Source organism: Phyllostomus hastatus, unplaced genomic scaffold (assembly GCF_019186645.2).
Source record: "Phyllostomus hastatus isolate PE091 unplaced genomic scaffold, TTU_PhHast_1.1 phas_contig_209, whole genome shotgun sequence".
Taxonomy (NCBI): Eukaryota; Metazoa; Chordata; class Mammalia; order Chiroptera; family Phyllostomidae; genus Phyllostomus; species Phyllostomus hastatus.
The window spans coordinates 2,039,068-2,056,989 of record NW_025333735.1 but is presented as its reverse complement, the minus strand read 5'-3'; the positions used below and the strand labels follow the sequence as shown (position 1 = coordinate 2,056,989).

At 36.2% G+C, this 17,922-nt stretch overlaps 1 protein-coding gene across 2 annotated transcripts in view; it reads left to right on the top strand.

The window, feature by feature from the left end:
* Window positions 1-15,661, top strand: part of SH3GLB1 (SH3 domain containing GRB2 like, endophilin B1) — a 35,955-nt gene extending 20,294 nt beyond the window's left edge. The window contains exons 6-9 of one of the 2 annotated variants that reach the window (XM_045835336.1): window positions 9,650-9,739; window positions 10,126-10,229; window positions 14,596-14,824; window positions 15,199-15,661. In XM_045835336.1, coding sequence (XP_045691292.1) covers window positions 9,650-9,739; window positions 10,126-10,229; window positions 14,596-14,824; window positions 15,199-15,306 — 531 coding nt within the window. In that variant the 3' untranslated portion in view covers window positions 15,307-15,661. The remainder of the gene's footprint in view (window positions 1-9,649; window positions 9,740-10,125; window positions 10,230-14,595; window positions 14,825-15,198) is intronic. The other variant, XM_045835337.1, reaches the window with a different exon arrangement.
* Window positions 15,662-17,922: the final 2,261 nt, after the last annotated feature.

Here is a 17,922-nt window from a genome sequence, read left to right as displayed (position 1 = left end):
TTTAAGATTTTATTTATTTTTAGACAGAGGGGAATGGAGGGAGAGATGGATAGAAACATCAATATGTGGTTGCCTCTGACACGCCCCCCTATTGGGGACCTGGCCCGCAACCCAGGCATGTGCCCTGACTGGGACTCGAACTGGCGACCCTTTGGTTTGTAGGCCCATGCTCAATCCACTGAGCCACACCAGCCAGGGCTCAGTACTTTTTAAAAAGTATCATTTACTAGTTTTTGTAACCTTTTTAAAAATCTTATATTTACTGAATGTTAATTTTGTGCAGGGTGCTTTGTTGAGGAGTGTTCATAAATAATGCAAAATCTTTGCTGCCATTCGTCCACAATCTCATAATAGATTGAACTTTTTAATAATTTAGCCATAGCTATAAAATATTTATGCCTGTGTCCAATATTGCTGCTTTACTAACATGTTTTATTAGCGTTAGTAACTAATGGTTACTAATTACTAATGAAAAATGGTAAAACAACATCAAAGGCATTTCTGAAATATACCAATTGAGAAGAAACAGAAAACCTATTTGAATGTTTCTCAATGAACAAAAATAGTTTTGAAAATAGTATAAAATTTATGTCAGAGAAACAAAGACACATATAACTTCTGTATTTAAATTTTGAGGCACTGATATTTATTAATCTAATCCTTGTCTTTTTTAAAAATTATTTTAGCCCTGACTGGTATGGCTGAGTGGATTGAGTGCTGGCCTGTGAACCAAATCATTGCTCGTTCAATTCTCAGTCAGGGCACATGTCTGAGTTGTGGGCAAGGTCCCCAGTTGGGAGTGCATGATAGGCAACCACACATTGATGTTTCTCTCCCTCTCTTTCTCCCTCCCTTCACCTCTCTAAAAATAAATAAATAAAATTATTAAAAAATTATTTTAGAGTTTTGTTAATGGTAGAGAAAAATCTGGTTTCAAAACTCAACATTTTAGAGGTTTAGACCTCCATTACTTTTGTGTAGGCAAATGGAAAATATGTCTTCAGGTAACATAATACAGCTAATTCATCTCTCTGCTCACTTAAGTATTTCCATAGCACTCTAAATCTTTAATCTGTAAAATGAATGAATTTATAGTACCATCATATAACCTTAATTTTAAGGCACACATATTAGGATCTGAAGTTTACTAAAAATATAAGGGTTGACATGCCTTTCATATTTCTTCAGGGTGTGCCAAGATCTGGCTGAGGCAGATTAAAAGAGAATGTGGTTGATGGTATTATAAATTCATAAAATAGAAATGATCTTTAAATAGGAAAACTGTGGGTAGGCATAAGGGCTTTCATAGGTGAAAATTTAATAAAAATAATAGATAGTGGTGGCAATTTTTGAAGTGATTCATTATCCCTAAATGATTCTAATTTAAAATCAGGCTAGCAAAACCATGTTTTTAATCTTTGTAATTTGAATCTTTTGGCAACATTGAATAGGCACCACTATATGCAATTCCATAGAACAACATAGTTTTTTTTAAGTAGAAAATAATTTTATCAGCTGTTTTAATACCTGTTTGTGTGTTCTTTATTGTGTAGAAATAACTTGTTTCACTGTGTTCATTGGTATAATGTGTTCTTTGTCTCTTACCTATGTATTTAAGCAACTAAACTCAGCTCGTCTTGAAGGAGATAACATTATGGTAAATTTCTCTTACATGCTCAACTTCCTGCATGTAAAATGGCTAAAGGTTTGTTGGCCTACTGTGTTTTCTATGTCTTAAATAAAGTGCCTTCTCTTGCTATCATCTGCATGTAAAGGTCTAAAATATTCATAGCCATGCATTTATTAGTTTAACAAAACATAGGGAATACCAGCTGAAGTATACTGGAACTAAAAGAAAAGAAAGCATGTGTTTTCTGAAATTTGTGTAACTGACAGATTCAGCTAAGCCAAATTCAGATTTTAGAATCTGAGTTTTCACATAAATTTATCATGCCTTTTATACACAATAAAAGATGTTAATTTAGCTGGCACTTTATATGTTCACTTTGGCAAAGAAAATTAACAAAATTTACTTCCTTCTGAGAAAGGTATAAAATATACAGATTTATTTTGTTTTTCATCGCCTTTCATGTTCCTTTAACTTTCCCCCAAAGTCAACATAGAATTAATTTCTCTTTCAATTTCAGGCCAAGACAAACCCCAGTAGGTTAGATATTTCTGTGGTGGCCATCCCCATTCCCCATAGAGTGCCAATTCACTTAAGGAAGTTGCAGAATAGTGATAACCTTGGGCAAGAACTGAGAGTGAGAAGTGTTATATAGTATCCAGTGTATATATTAGGCTTGATTTGAGGAAATTTTAGAGTATTACATCTTTTTATTTTTTTAACAAAATAGAAATATGAAAAATCTGAACATTGCCCAAATTTTATAAATGTTAGTTAGCCAATAAAGATTTATGAGTATTTGGTATTACACTCCTAAATACAGTACATCCATAGAAGTGGCTTGGAAGCTGCAGTGTACTTAATAATAAATTGGCAGATAACTGACTGCTTTTAGGCCTAATATTAGCATTGAACTAAAAGCAGCGGGGGTTGCAGGGGAGAATATATGAAGCCCTGGCTAAATGAGGGCTTTCCTTAGATAGCAAGAGAATGCATTCATTTATTTCCATTCTCCTATCTGTAGGTTAAATTGAAAGTGTAGGACTATTTCTTCTAGCCATTGGTAATTTAGTATATAAATCATAGATTTTCTTTTGTAAAAATATCCTAAACAGTTAGCAAGACTGTTTCATTTAGTAGGCATTTGTTTTACTACTGATATCATCAATTTATAGTAAGATGTATTTAACTCTGATAATTTTAAATTTATTATATCTCTAGTTTATTGTCCCCATCCCCTGCCCCAATGGCTATGCCAGTGTTCAGTGTCCATTTATCCTTGCTTTATTTTAATTTCTCAAAGTTCTAGAATTTTAAGCCTAAGTGAAGAGTTACAAATCATATGGTTTAAACTTTTCATTTTATAGACAAGAAAACTACAACTAATACAGGTTAAATATTCCCCATTTTAGAAAACTGTTACTCTTTCCAACTCAAAGAATTAGTATAAGATTCAAAAATTCATAATATTTATATGTTTGAAGGCATACTTTCACAATATATTAAGTTGTTCTAAATTAGTTACTACTGTATTTAATCTGCTAATGTTCTGGAAAAGGAGTATACCATTTGAATTAAAAATTCACATTTCTCTATACTAGTAGTAGAAAATGTTAAATTCCAACTTTCTTTCATACTGTATTTCTCTCTAATTTTTAATGCTGGCTAGATTTGGGCAGAGGAAGTGACAAAAGTAAGTAAATTATTAAACTACAGAATTATGAAACAAAAACTTAATTGTCATTTATTCAGAAAATATTGGTCAGTAACCATGGGGCCAGTCACAGTCTTTGTTACTGTCTTACAAAATCTGAAAATGATTATGGAACACTCAGGTCCACAGAGCAATAGAACAATGCTGCAGAGATATTGTTCGCACATACTATTGATAACTGTTATATTAAGTGGTAATCTTTACAGTGCCTTGCCAGAAGACAGTTTAAATACTTGGTTTACTTGTATGACTATTAGTATAATATAGTTAACACCATGTTGTCTGTCTTCAGAGGATTGAATGTCATATGTCACAGAAATGAGTTTTCTAGGTAACTAAAGCTCGTTCTCCTAGCACCAAAGCTAATTTTTCCGGCATTTTAGTTGAAAAAATTTGTAAAAAAGTATTTTACTGTTTCATTAAATACAGGATAACATATACTTAATTTTACTTAAAGTTAGGGTCTTTATTGTGAATATCCATTATGTGTAAAAATTGGATCTGTTGTTTGGTTTTGAAGTATGTTATCTTCTCCCTCAGTGTCATATTGTGACTTTAATTTTTTTCTTTAATTATATTTTATAGATTATGCTAATACAGAAGTCTTGGTTTTTCCTCCTTTGTCCCCCTCCACACAGCACACCCTACTCCCTCAGGCAGTCCTCACACCATTGCTCATGTCCATGGGTCATGCATATAAGTTCTTTAGCTACTCCATTTCCTATACTGTACTAAATATCTCCAAGGCTATTCTGTAACTGCCTATTTGTACTTCTTAATCCTCTCACCTCCTCCCTCCCATCTTGCAACCATCAAAATGCTCTCCATATCCATGATTCTGTCTCTATTCCTCTTGCTTGCCTAGTTTGTTTTTTCGATTCACCTCTTGACAGATTGCCATTTTATTGTTCATAGTTTTGTTCTTTTTCTTGAATGAGTCTTTTTAACACATCATATAGTAATGGTTTGGTGATGATGAACTCTGTTAGTTTTTTCTTGTCTAGGAAGCTCTTTATCAGCCCTTTGATTCTAAATGATAGCTTTGCTGGGTAGAACACTCTTGTCTGTAGGTCCCTGCTTTTCATGACTTTGAATAATTCTTGTTAGTACCTTGTAACCTGCAAAGTTTCTTTTGAGAAATCAGCTGACAGTTTTATGGCAACTCCCCTGTAGGTAACTAACTGCTTTTCTCTTGATGCTTTCAAGATTCTCTTTTATCTTTAGCCCTTGGCATTTTGATGTGTCTTAGAGTGGGCGTCTTTGCATCCATCTTGCTTGGTACTCTGGGCTTCCTAGACTTACATGTCTATTTTCTTCATCAAATTGGGGGAGTTTTCTTTCATTATTTTTTCAAATAGAGTTTCAGTGTCTTGCTCTTTCTCTTTTCCTTCTGACTCCCCTATGATGCAAATGTCTGAATGCTTGAAGTTGTCCCATCCCAGAGGCTACTTACACTATCTTCATTTTTTTTGGATTCTTTTTCCTTCTTGCTGTTCTGATTGGTGTTTTTTGCTTCCTTATGTTCCAAGTCATTGATTTGGTTCTCAGCTTCATCCACTCTGCTGTTGTTTCCCTGTAAATTGTTCTTTATTTCAATTAGTGTATCCTTCATTTCTGACTGGATTTTTTTTACACTGTTGAGGTCCTCACTAAGTTCCTCAAATATCCTTATAACCAGTGTTTTGAACTCTGCATCTGATAGATTGCTTATCTCTACTTTGTGTAGATTGCTTATCTCTACTTTGTGTAGTTCTTTCTCTGGAGTTTTGACCTGTTCTTTCATTTGGGCCATGTTTCTTTGTCTCCTCATTTTGGCAGCAGCCTCCCTGTGTTTGTTTCTGTGTATTAGGTAGCGCTGCTTTTACTCCATATTTCAGTAGTGTGACCTAATGTAGTAGGTGTCCTACAGTACTAGTGTTACAGCTTCCTCTATCACCCAAGCTGAGTACTTGAGGTGTGCCCTTCTTGTGGGCTGAGTACACCTTGCTCTTACAGTTGAGCCTTATAGCTGAGCCCAATCAAGGCTCAGCTGTGCAAGGGCATGGTAGTGCTTTTTTTACTCAGGCCAGTCAGCTACAAAGACTGGCTGTGACTGCTGACCACCAACCTCGTCCTCCGTAGAGGATCAGCTGTGCAAGGGCAGGGTGGTGCTCCAATGTGGTCCATAGCTACTAGGTTCTCCAATGCGTGTGCAGGCTCTGGGATTTCCTAGCTGGTGCAGGCCAGGGTCAGCCCCTTACCTGTGTTTTGCCCAGGGCCACCTTGCCTGAGCTATAAAGCAGCCTGAGATGGCTGCTATTTGTGCTGTGCTTGGAGATTCCTAGGCAAAGCCAAGCTGTGAATCGAGGCTGGCTGCTGCTAGTGCCAAACCTGGAGCCACTTAGCAAGAGGTACAGGGGCTGGGGGGTTTACTGAGTCTGTCTGTTGCTTGTTTGATAGGTTTAGGAAGTTGTAAAGAATGAACAAAGACCAGCTATTCATATGGAAAAGTCACAGTTAACAGTTTGGGTGGGCCCATAAGTTGGGGGGGACAGAGTGTCAGGGGATCAACAGGGTTGGGCAAACAGTGTTAGCCAGGTAGATGGATAGAACCCGCCTTCTGGCTCTGTGGCTCTCAGGGGATAGGGCCGAGGAATGGGACAATGGCCTCTGCCCACCTTTCCATCTGGGAGAAAGCTGTCCACCTGGCTCATACCTTGATGCCACACATGTAGGTTCCTCCCTGTATGCCACTGGTGCCTTTCAAGCTGCTACCCCAGTGCTGGACCTCAGGGGGAGTAAGTTTAAGTCCATGTTCTTTAAAGGGAACTGCTTGGAACTCCAGAAATTCTTTCCACTGACTCAATCTCCACTGGTTTTTGCAGCCAGAAGTTATGAGAGCCTCCCTTTCTGGCACCGGAATCCTGGGCTGGGGGGCCTGATGTGGGGCTGGGATTCCTCACTCCCGAGATATTCCCCCCAAATTTTTATCCACCACATGTGGATGTGGGACCAGCCTGTTCCACATCTCCAACCCTCTTACCTGCCTGGCTGAATGTGGTTTCTTTAATTCTGTACTTGTCAGACTTTCACTAACTCAATTTCTGATGGTTCTGATTGATGGTGGTTCTATATTTTAGTTGTAATTTTGATGTGGTTATGTAAGGAGGCAAGCCGTGTTCCTATGCTGCCATCTTGACTGGAAGTACGCTGCTCTCAAACTGTCGCTTTTAGAAGCTGTCCATACGACTGCTACCAGCCTGTGTTACCATTTCTAATCTTTTTGGGCTGGGTAGCCCAAGTAACTAAGAAATAGTATAATAAATAATGACTTTAGTGCACATTTTTTTCAAATGTCATTGGAAGTCTTCTGAAGCATTTTTCATTTCTTTTTATGCTCAGGCCTACCAAAATCTGACCTCAGATGAAGATGTACTGGGGATTGAGGGCAAGTGGTAATTGTGGCTCCTGATTTTTAATAGTTATATACACTTTAAATTTTCTATTTTCTTCACACTGACTATACAGTCTGTTCCGTGCATAGGTTATGAAGCTCTTGATTCTGTGACTTGGAGATCCAGTGTGAAATTCTTGACTTACACTCTCATCCCCCTTCATAGAATCCATTCATCAATTACTTATAGTTTCACCGGGCCTCTGATTTCTTCCTGAACATCTAGCATGAAAAGATGGCAGAGTAGTAACAGGGATGAGAAAACAAGTTAACAAGAAAACCAGGGTCTCTTCCACTTTGGTTAGCATGCAGGTATACCAAAAAAATTCTGATTTGATTCTGCAGTCTCCACAATTTTGGGAAATATTTGATGTAATGGGAAGAAATTCATAAAACAAATATTTATATTACTTGCGTATATAAGTATGAAAGGAACTTAAAAATATATCAAAATTGATTTGGGCAGTTTTCTCCTATAAATCTCACTTTTGTTATACTTTTAAAATGTTTAATTTTAAAAATGTATATTTCTGGAATATTTCAAGTCTTAAGCCCATAGAAAAAAGTAAGTAACACTGACCAAGTTTGTCACTGCAAGTGTATGACCTAAATTTCTAGCTGATATCACAGACCAACAAATTCTTGCCCTTTTTCCAATTTGCTTTGGAAAAGAACTCTTCTTGCTTTTTTAACCCAAGTTACAGTATCATATGCTCTAGATCAGTTAGCCCTGTAGCAGTAATTCAAAGCATTAGGTCTTTTCCCTAGAACTCTACATCTAAATTGTAGAATTTAAGATAGGGAATGAGATCTTCTGGAGGACAGAATAAAAACCCTTTAAAGTTATTGTCTTTCTTTTAACCCTTTTTAACCTGTCTAACCTAATATGGATCATTTTCTTTCTAGGTAAATTGATTACACCAAACCTAATTTCAGTTAACCTCAGCCTCTCAGATTATTTATGACGAATTATGTGTTGAAGTAGAAATGATTTGGGACTTTCATCTGTTTGCATATACTGAAACTTGTTTAAAAAAGAATTGAGATTCTTTTCCTTGCTGTCATTTTCATTTTCTAAATATAAAGTCTAGATGCTACTGAAGAATGACTTCCTAGGTTTTGTAACATAGTGCCTTTCTTCACAATTAAATAATTAAATTTTGTTCAAACATGGAAGACTGATCTCTTGTCCTTAAGATCATTTTATATTTAGTGTTTTGGCTTTAAAACATTATTTCCACCTCAGACTCAAGCTTCTGGGTCACTTGTAATCTGCTACCCAGCATCCTTGCTTATACCTTGTACAGAAATATTGTCATTTAGTAAGCTTTTCTGCCCTTACTATTAAAGGCTATTAAAATCAAGTTGTACTTGCACAAAGATCTACACAGAACTCACCTCATTTACTTCCTGTGGATTTGTTATGGTTACTTCTATTAATCAAAACTTTTTTTGCATTCAAGCAAGCAGAACAGTAAATACTACAAATGTAACACCGAAGTGATTGGTTTTCCTTAACATTTCCTTAGGAAAAACATTGATTTTTTTTCATCTTCTGGGGCTTTTTTCCACTTCGGACTAGCTTCCAGATGAAGCTTACTTCAGCCCACTTATCAAAGCATCATGTATTAATTCTGGCTTCAGTCTAGTAAATTTAAGTTTAACACTTAATAATTTAAGTTTATAAATCCAATCTAGTTGTCAATTCTTAGTCCCCTCTGCCAGCTCTGTTGCCAATGAAATGAGTAATTATAGCAACTGGTTATCTAATTTGCTGCTACTTCCTGTTGACTGGTTCACTAAGTTAATTATTGTCACCAAGGGTGAAGGAAAGGGAGATGGGGTATGAAGGAAAAAGTTCAGTCCTTGTTTTTATACTTAAGTATTGTAATTACTTGGTTGGGAGCGGGAAGCTATTTTTTCTGGAGAGGTAGAAAATATCATTATAATGACATTAGCAATGATGATTCCCAAGTAAAGAAAGCTAACTATTTTGAGTGACCTCCTCACTTATACCAACCAACTCTTGCTAAAGGTCTGAGAAGATGGTTTTTGCAAGTATTTATTGTCTTTATGTCATGCTGATTTTTTAGTGAACTGTTTTGTCCCAGCACTAAACCTTCATTAATGGTTGAAGCTAGTAGTGTTGTACTATTATACACACACCTCTTTCCAGCTCGAGTTTAGGGACTTTATCTAGGTAGGAATATTTTACCATGAAAACCAACACATTAGTGCCTTTCTTTCCTAGAAAGCCAGTTTACTTCGGCACACCACTTATTAAAGGTCACCTAAAACTTGGCACCTAGGGTATCTTACAGATAATATTTCTGCTTAAAACATATTTCATGCAAAGTTTGGCAAAAAACTAAAAAGAAAGACATTTATGGAGAAAAAAGAATGCTTTGAAGGAACCTAAAAACTATATTTCTAGAAACAAATGTATGTTTGGTAACTAAACTCAAAAAGTTAAAATTCTGTAATTTCAGTCTGAAGTAGTTCTTTGAGATTAAAGGCTATCATTAACTTCAAAGTAAAGTAACTATAGTACTAATTGAGAACTTTTGGAAATACATTGATTGTCCCACAGTAGTTTTTCTAGGCTTTTATGTGTATGTCTTTAAGCTTTGACATTAATAGAGTCTTTTGAGTCAAGTACTAGTAAGGAATCAGTTCTCTCTAGGTTGAGTAATACAGAAAAACTAAGGTCTAGAAACCAGGGACCAGTTTAGATACAAAGCACAATCAGGGAATTGCCAGAGTATCATTTGGGGTTTGTTTGGGGGATTTTTATTTTTTAAACAGTCTTCACAAATGTATAGTAAAATGGACTAAATCCTCTAATTGGGGTTCTAAAACTATGTTCTGATTTAAGTCTGAACAGGAATTAAGAATAACTCAAAGTGAATTTGATCGTCAGGCAGAGATTACCAGGCTTCTGCTCGAGGGAATCAGTAGTACGCACGTGAGTGTTCATTTATTGGAAATTCATTTGGAGCAAAAGACTTTGATAATTCTAAGGCATTTTGGGGAAGAAAACCTGAATTTCCTTTTTAGTCATTTATCAGAGAAATTTAAACTGATACTTTTTATGATATATAAAGAAATGTTTTAAAATTTTGCTTATACCTCATCACCTAGTTCTCTCACCATAATCAACCAGTTGTTGGTTTTTGTTTTCTAAAGAGTTTGTTATTTCACTGTTGACCAAGGTTCATCTTAATAAGTCTAGTGGTAAATTGCTAAATAGTAGTGATTCTCCTTGACTGCAGTGTTGTATTCTGTTTCCTCTTATGATTTACCACTTTAAGTAGATTATAAAGCTGAAAAGTGACTGTCTTTCCTCTACAGGCCCATCACCTCCGCTGTCTGAATGACTTTGTAGAAGCCCAGATGACTTACTATGCACAGTGTTACCAATACATGCTAGACCTCCAGAAACAACTGGGAAGGTGGTAATTTCCTTTCACACATGAAATTTCTGATAGAAGAAATTCGGATTTTTGCATATAAACTAGTAATAGAAGTGAAGATTAGAAAGCTTAAAGGCTTTTATTAGCTTGCTTAAAATCAGATTTTTAAAAAGAAGGTATGTATCAGACTTCTGAGGTTACAAAAACATTTTGAGCTCTTCTGGCACAGAAGAATGTTAACAGGTATGAAAAGTTAATTTAAGTGAATACCTTTTTAGTGTTACAGAAAGAAAGCTTTAAAAGTATTTGAAGTTCACTTTTCTCTTGAATATCTTTGCATTGGTGGAGAAAGATAAAGTAAATCAACACATAGCTGCCCCTAGAGATAAATTTGTACTTATTCACTACTCACTTGTTCATTGTTTTTTGAAAAGGGGGATTGGAATACAATGTAAGACTTCAAATCCATTGATGTTACTACTTTGAGCATCATAATACACATTAGCACAAGATGATAAAATGTAAAGCATACAGCTCATTCATTCATTCAAATATTTATTAAATACTTGTCAAATATTTACTCCATATTTAAAGTTCAAATATCATTGAACTATTCTATATCATCAAAACTTGGCAAAAAGAAATGTTAAAATTTCTTTTTTTTTTTAAGATTTTATTTATTTATTTTTAGAGAGGGAAGAGAGGGAGATAGAGAGAGAGAGAGAGAGAAACATCAATGTGCAGTTGCTGGGGGTTATGGCCTGCATTCCCACCCAGGCATGTATCCTGGCTGGGAATCGAACCTGCGACACTTTGGTTCGCAGCCCGCGCTCAATCCACTGAGCTAAGCCAGCCAGGGAAATGTTAAAATTTCTTATTGCTTATTACCCTTATGCAGCTCCTTATATTATAAGCTGACACTGGAAATACAATGATGTATAAGACAAGTATAGTCTCTGCTCTCATAACACAGGACATAGGTGGGCAGACCATGTGATAACTGGCAAGGTAAAAGTACAGGGTACTGTGAGGGACATCTAACTGTGACTCAGGTGGTTCGAGCAAAGTTTTACAGATGAAATTATTTTAATAAGAATAACCTAGATGGCCCTGGCTGGCGTGGCTCTGGATTTAGCACGGGCTGCGAACCAAGGTATTGCAGGTTCGATTCCCAGTCAGGGCACATGCCTGGGTTGCAGGCCACGGCCCCCAGCAACCGCACATTGATGTTTCTCTCTCTCTCTCTCTTTTTCTCCCTCCCTTCCCTCTCTAAAAAATAAATAAAATCTTAAAAAAAAAAAGAATAACCTAGATGAAGACAGGGACAGGGATGTACAAGGAGGGGACCCCAAAACCCTGGGATTTATGTATTAAAAATTGTACATTTACTCTTACATGTTTAAACTTTAGTCACCTTCAATGGACTCTCCATTTGATGCAATGTTCCTATGAAGACATTTTTTTCCACAACTCCAAACAGGTTTTGATCTCATCAATTTTGATGCCTTTTTAGTACTTCTACGGTTTTTTGTTTCACCTATTCCACATCAGCAAAACATTTCGAGGACTTTTTCATCCAGGGAAACAAAAAAAAGTCACTTAGGATGAGATTGGGTAAATGGAGGATGGGGTATGGGCGTCACACCATTTGTGGTCAAAAACTGCTAAATATTGATCATGGTATGAGCCAGTGCACTCATAAATCACCCATCATGAAATATGCAAACACATTGAGTCTTCAGACAGCTTCTCAGAACAACACCAGGTGGTACACTGATAACAGATGGGTTCCTACAACACTCACCCAGCAGGGTAAGCCTGTACCTCAAGGGACCAGCCCTCCAGAACATAATTCCAGGGTTATTTGGGTCCCCCTTCATATGTTCCAGGCAAAGGAAGAATACAAGGTGGGGCAAAAGTAGGTTTACAATTGTTCATATGGAAAAATAACACAATAATTAATAATACAAGAATAAACTTCCATATACTCAAAACTGTACGTGTATAAAAGGGGCAGAGGAAAGTGTGGCAAGTTCAGGGAACAAACAGGAGTTTATTCTGGTTGAAGCATAATATCCCAGTTAAGAATGTGATGAGTGAAAGCAGGGCCATGTCATGAATGCCCTTTAAACTAGGTAATGTAATGAGTTTAAGATTTATATAGTGAGCAACTATGAAAGCATGGGAATGATATATAACATTTGAAGAAGGAATATCAAGAGAACATATTTCAAGGAATTAGGAAAAAAATGCCCTTATAACTTTGGTGTTCCTTTCTGCATATTAATCTTTCAAAACTAGACGTAGAACAAAATCAGGCACATTTACAAAATCCATTTTAGATCTTAAATATGAGTTGCAGCGTAATACCAATAGTTATTCTGATAGGATTTAGAGAAAGATTTACACTTGTGTTGTATCTGAAGTTTTATTAGTGGTATTAATATCTGAAAGCAGATACCACTTTCTTCCCCACATCATTACAATTATTTTAAGCCCAAGGCACTTTAGCACTTCCTTTTCACTTTGTCCTAATAGCCTGGGGGTGTGGCAGAGGTGTTGCTATTGTTACCATTTGCACTCGCTTTCTGTGCTTAAAGCCACACAAATGCTTGGAACTCAGCCATTCAAACAAAATCTAGTTACTGCTGCACTTTAGGATAAGCACAAACATTACAAAGTGAAACTAGTGCTATTATTCTAGGAAATAATGTCTAGCTTGTCTTTTTGCCCTCGGAGAATATTCCTGGTAATGGCCAATGACAGAGGGTGGGTGAAATTTTAGGTCTTTAATTTGTTGCAGGTTATGCTTTTTAAGACAGTATATACAAACATTCAAATGCAGAACTGGAAAATCATCCAGATCCACACTTATTTCTGAAGAGTAGAACCAGGTTGTCATGCCAATGACTCTATTAACAGGGTTAGTAGTAAGTGAATAACAGCAATCACTAAGGGCTTTTCTTAGATACCTCATATGGAATAATGTTATCATTCTCATACCAGGGAGGTAGGTATTATTATATAGAGGAGAAAACAAACACGACTCAAAAGAATAGTAAATGTATATTATCTTTAAATAATTGGGAGTTTTTAACATATCAAGTTACACCAGGAAGTCTATGGTTTTTTTAAATGTTTCAGTAAAAGTTTTTAGAAGGTTAAATTGGCCTTCAGGTTTTTTGGTTGGTTGGTTGGTTGTTGTTTGTTTCTACCATTAATTCCCCAAAATTGACATAGGTAGACCTTACGGGCTAAACAAAGGCTAAAGATACTAATAAATTTGGTTAGAGACTTTAAAAACCCCTCTTGTGGGGAGAGAAGGCTCTTCATCTTCAGAAATGTGTATATTTAATCACCACTGAGGACTGAGTTCACTCAGGAAGGGATGCTGGGAAATGTGTTCTTTAGAGTGACACCTGAATTAGAATTTAATTTTTTTTATCATTAGAACTCTTTTTCCATCTGAGAAACATTTGCTGAGAAAAATTAAAATTAATGCATTTTAATTTTTTAAAATGCATTATTCTAAGCATAAAGGATATAATGTAAACCAAACAGACCAAATCCCTGCCTTTGTGGAACCTACATTTTATCTGTGGGTAGAGGGGAATAGAAAATCAGTGTATATGTGAATAGTAATACTAGGAGGTGATAAATGCTATAGAGAAAAATACAACAGAGGGTACCTTGGTTAGAGGTAGAGGTTTGCAGGAGCTGGAGAAGATACAAAGAAGCTGTAAGAAAACCAAGTGTACAGACATCTGAGAGAAGATGCTCCAGGAAAGGGGTACAGCAAGTACACAGACCCTGAAGCAGGAATATAGCTGGTATGCCCAAGCAGTAGTAAGGAGGGCTCAGTTAGAAATGAATCAGGAATACGGAGCTGAAACACATAGGGCTTTGGAAGCCACTGTTTGGACTTTGGCTTTTACTCAGAGATGAGGATCCTTTGGAGAGTTTTGAGCTCAGAAGTGACATGATTTGATTTTAGCCTCCTACAGGATCATTCTTGCTGCCACGTTGAGGATAGATGTTAGAGGGCAGGGTAAAAGCTGGCAGGCCTGTTTGGAACCTGTGGAATGATTTAGTCACTCAGGAGGTGATTGTGGCTCAGGTCTGTGATAGTGGTCACTTTGATGGAAGTGGTCAAACCCTGCTTGTGTATTTTAAAATAAGTAGAGCCAGCAGGATTTGTTGACAGAGTTCATGTGTGTGAGGCTTGGAGGAGTCACGAATTACTGCAAGAAGGGTAAGCTGACAGCACACTTTGTCATTAAAATATTAACATCCAGAAATCTTTATCCACAGGGGAAGTTGGTAGAAAGTAAATACTGCCATCAAGTGGTGGTATTCAGGAGCTTTGGTCACTTGGAAAATAAGTAATTAGCCATTTCCTTTTCAACAGTTTTCCATCCAATTATCATTGTAACAACAATCAGACTTCTGTGGCACCTGTACCATCTGCTTCATCAAATGTGATTGGGTCTTCTGCCTTGACTTCAACAAGTGGCCTAGTAATGACCTCTCCTTCTAACCTTATTGATCTTAAGGAGGGCAGTGGCAGCAGGAAGGCCAGGGTGCTGTATGATTATGATGCTGCAAACAGCAGTGAATTATCACTTCTGGCAGATGAGGTGAGTAATGTGGGTATAAGAAGAAAATTGTGTCATAGATTGACATACCTTCTAGTATTATAACAAAATGCAAATTCCTTACTATTTATTGGAAGTAGTTTATCATGAATGATTTCATAGACTTCAGATGTTTATAATAACATTTGATGGGACTTTAACTACTATTTAATAAAATAGAATAACACAAATATTTTAAGCTTTTAACTGATAAATAACTGGAAATTTCTAAAACTGCCTCTAAAATAATCCTTTAAGCAAAATTGACAAAATGTTGAAACTTCTTTGATAGTGAATATTTGAATTAAATACAAATCTGATGAGTTTTCTATGTGTTTATTTTTAATATAGTAACTGGAAACATTTTTATTTTGTAGGTGATCACTGTGTTCAGTGTCGCCGGGATGGATTCAGACTGGCTGATGGGGGAAAGGGGAAATCAGAAGGGCAGGGTGCCAATTACCTACTTAGAGCTGCTCAATTAAGTAGGTGGACTGTGGAAAGGTTATCCATCGTGACACCCTATTTATATACAATTAACTCTAAATAAAACAGGTTTAGTATCTTCCATGTTAATGTCTTAAGAGACTGAAAAAATACCAGCCATCAGAAACCGGCTTTCTGCCAATAAACTTGCATGGTAACTATTTCATTACAGAATTTATGTTAGAGCTTTCATGCCAAGAATGTTTTCTTACGAAGTTCTCTTTCTACTGAGGTTTCACTAATAAGCAGCTTCTACTTTTGAGCCCCAACTTAAAGCAGAACTGTTTTCTACTGAATTTTTCATTAATGGCAAGCTTTTTCTTCTGTGTAAAATAAATTTATTGTGAATTGCTATCAGTGACTCATTTATTAGGGATAGCCAAAGAATAAAATTAAAATTTGTTTTTAACTGTTGGTTTGAAAAGACATCTAAGATATAAACTTCTTTTATGAAGAATATGTTTCTGAATGTGTCAATGAACAGAAATGCAATTATGCCATGTTTACCTTGTTTTCCAACAGAAATTGAATGATTTCTGTTGGAAATCATTTTTCCAACAGAACAATATACCTTGTTTTGATAGGTTATTTGGGGGAGCTTTTGTTTATTTTATTAAACACTACTGAATGATTTCTTTTAGATTTAAGAACAACTACTCTTTGAAAAGCATTACCATACTTCTGTGGTATATTTGCAGTAAAGATTCTAAAACATCTGGGACACAGTTCACTGAACAATGTTTTAAGGTTGTTCGGTTGGCGCAATTTAATGCGTGACCAGAACTGGACTCATTAAGAACATACTGCAGTAAAGAGGAATTGTTCTTACTGAACAACAGATCTTTATAAAAATACAGAATAGTGAAACTCCATTCATCATAGAGTAAATTGTATACAAACAATCCACTTTTGGTTACTCTGAGCCTATTAATAAAATTTTGAAAATTTATCAATGAACTTAGGTTATCTTGATCAGGATCCCTGATTATGAAACACACACTAGTAAAATGATTAGTGACACACTTTGAATCAGAAAACTGCTATTTGGACCATTGCTATGAATCAACAGATCATTTCCATGATAGCACTTCTGCAGTCATTCATTCATTCATAAATATTTGTTGAGGTCCAGGTACGATATTGACCAACTGGGGATACTACCCTGAAGAAGATGCAGAATCACTGTTGATGATATCACAGAGGAAATACTGTGATTGGGACTGTAGGGAGTCACCTAATTTGGGTTTGATGAGTGGGAGATGATTTGGAGAGGAAGTGTTTCAGAGGGAAAAAGATGTGCCAGGCCTAGAGCCAAAAGAGTGTAGCATATTCTGACTGCTAAAAGTAGTTCACTCTCTCAGACTGCATGTGAAGTACAAAGATGTAGCTCATGTCTTCAGGGAATGTTAGTGTAGCAAAATGATAAATATTTAACACAAAGGATATTTGAAAATGGTGTTTAACAGGTCCTAATAAGAGCTTGGTAAACATGTTGATAATTTAGTTCACAGTCCAAACTTCAACAGTAGTTGTTACCCTTTTATTTCGGTGCTATGAGACAAATTTCTCTGCGATTTTATAGTTGTACAAGACACTTTGATTCATACCATGAATGGCCATATTCTTAACCCCAAAAGCTGCTCAAGGTGGTTAATTAACTACTGAACCAAGTGAGCAAAGCTTTTTTCCCCCAGAAAGGAAGTTCTACAGACAGCCTAGTTATCTATTACGCTGTATAAGTCCAAATGTAGGCTTTAAAAAGATCATTCAAAAAAATTCAGGTCAACTTAAACAGGAGCTCTCAGTTTCAATGGAGGTAGAGTAATGGAGGGGAAGGAGTATGGACACTGGAATGGAATGGTCCTGGGTTCAGACCCCATCTTACATACTGTGCTCATTAAACTTTGGTTCAAATCATATATAAACTAGTTTCCTTTTTAGTAAAATGCAGATAATTATGCCACCTTAAGGTTATTATTATCTTGTGTGCTGGGCAATTTTTAGGGAGTTTTGGCACATTGTAGAAACATTCTCTAAATGCTGTGTTCCCTTTATTTGCCCTTGTAGCTTCCTGGCCTTCCAAGACTAGGCCTCGTTTATGACTGTGCCAGAGATACCTCTTATATACACGTGGTCTGATGTCTTCCATCCTCCACCCTCCTGTAAACCAGACTCAGATCTAGTTTAACCTCACCACAGTCAGTGTTAAGTTTTTACCAGAAACTTCTGCTTCCCAGGAAGTGAATATTGATTATAGTAACCCAGTAATGTACACTAGCCTTCAATAATATTAAGGCTCAGAGGCTTCTTGTGCCTTTGTCTATCACAAATCTACCACATGTGAACTTGTTCTTCTGTTTATTGCTTTCTTTATTTTAATGGGATTGTGTGTGATTGTTTGTGAGGGCTGGTTGGTTTTATTTTGGTTTTGGCTTATTATATAAAGTCATAGGTTTAATTTTTACTCAGGTAAAGGCCCAAAACTGTTCTTAGGCATGAAAAAAAAGCTTGGGAAGCCTATTCATGGTGCAATTTAGAAATATTTAAATAAACTTTGTGCCTCTGAGCTTGGGTATAGTATATGCATTTGAAAGTTATACATGTGAATAAGATAA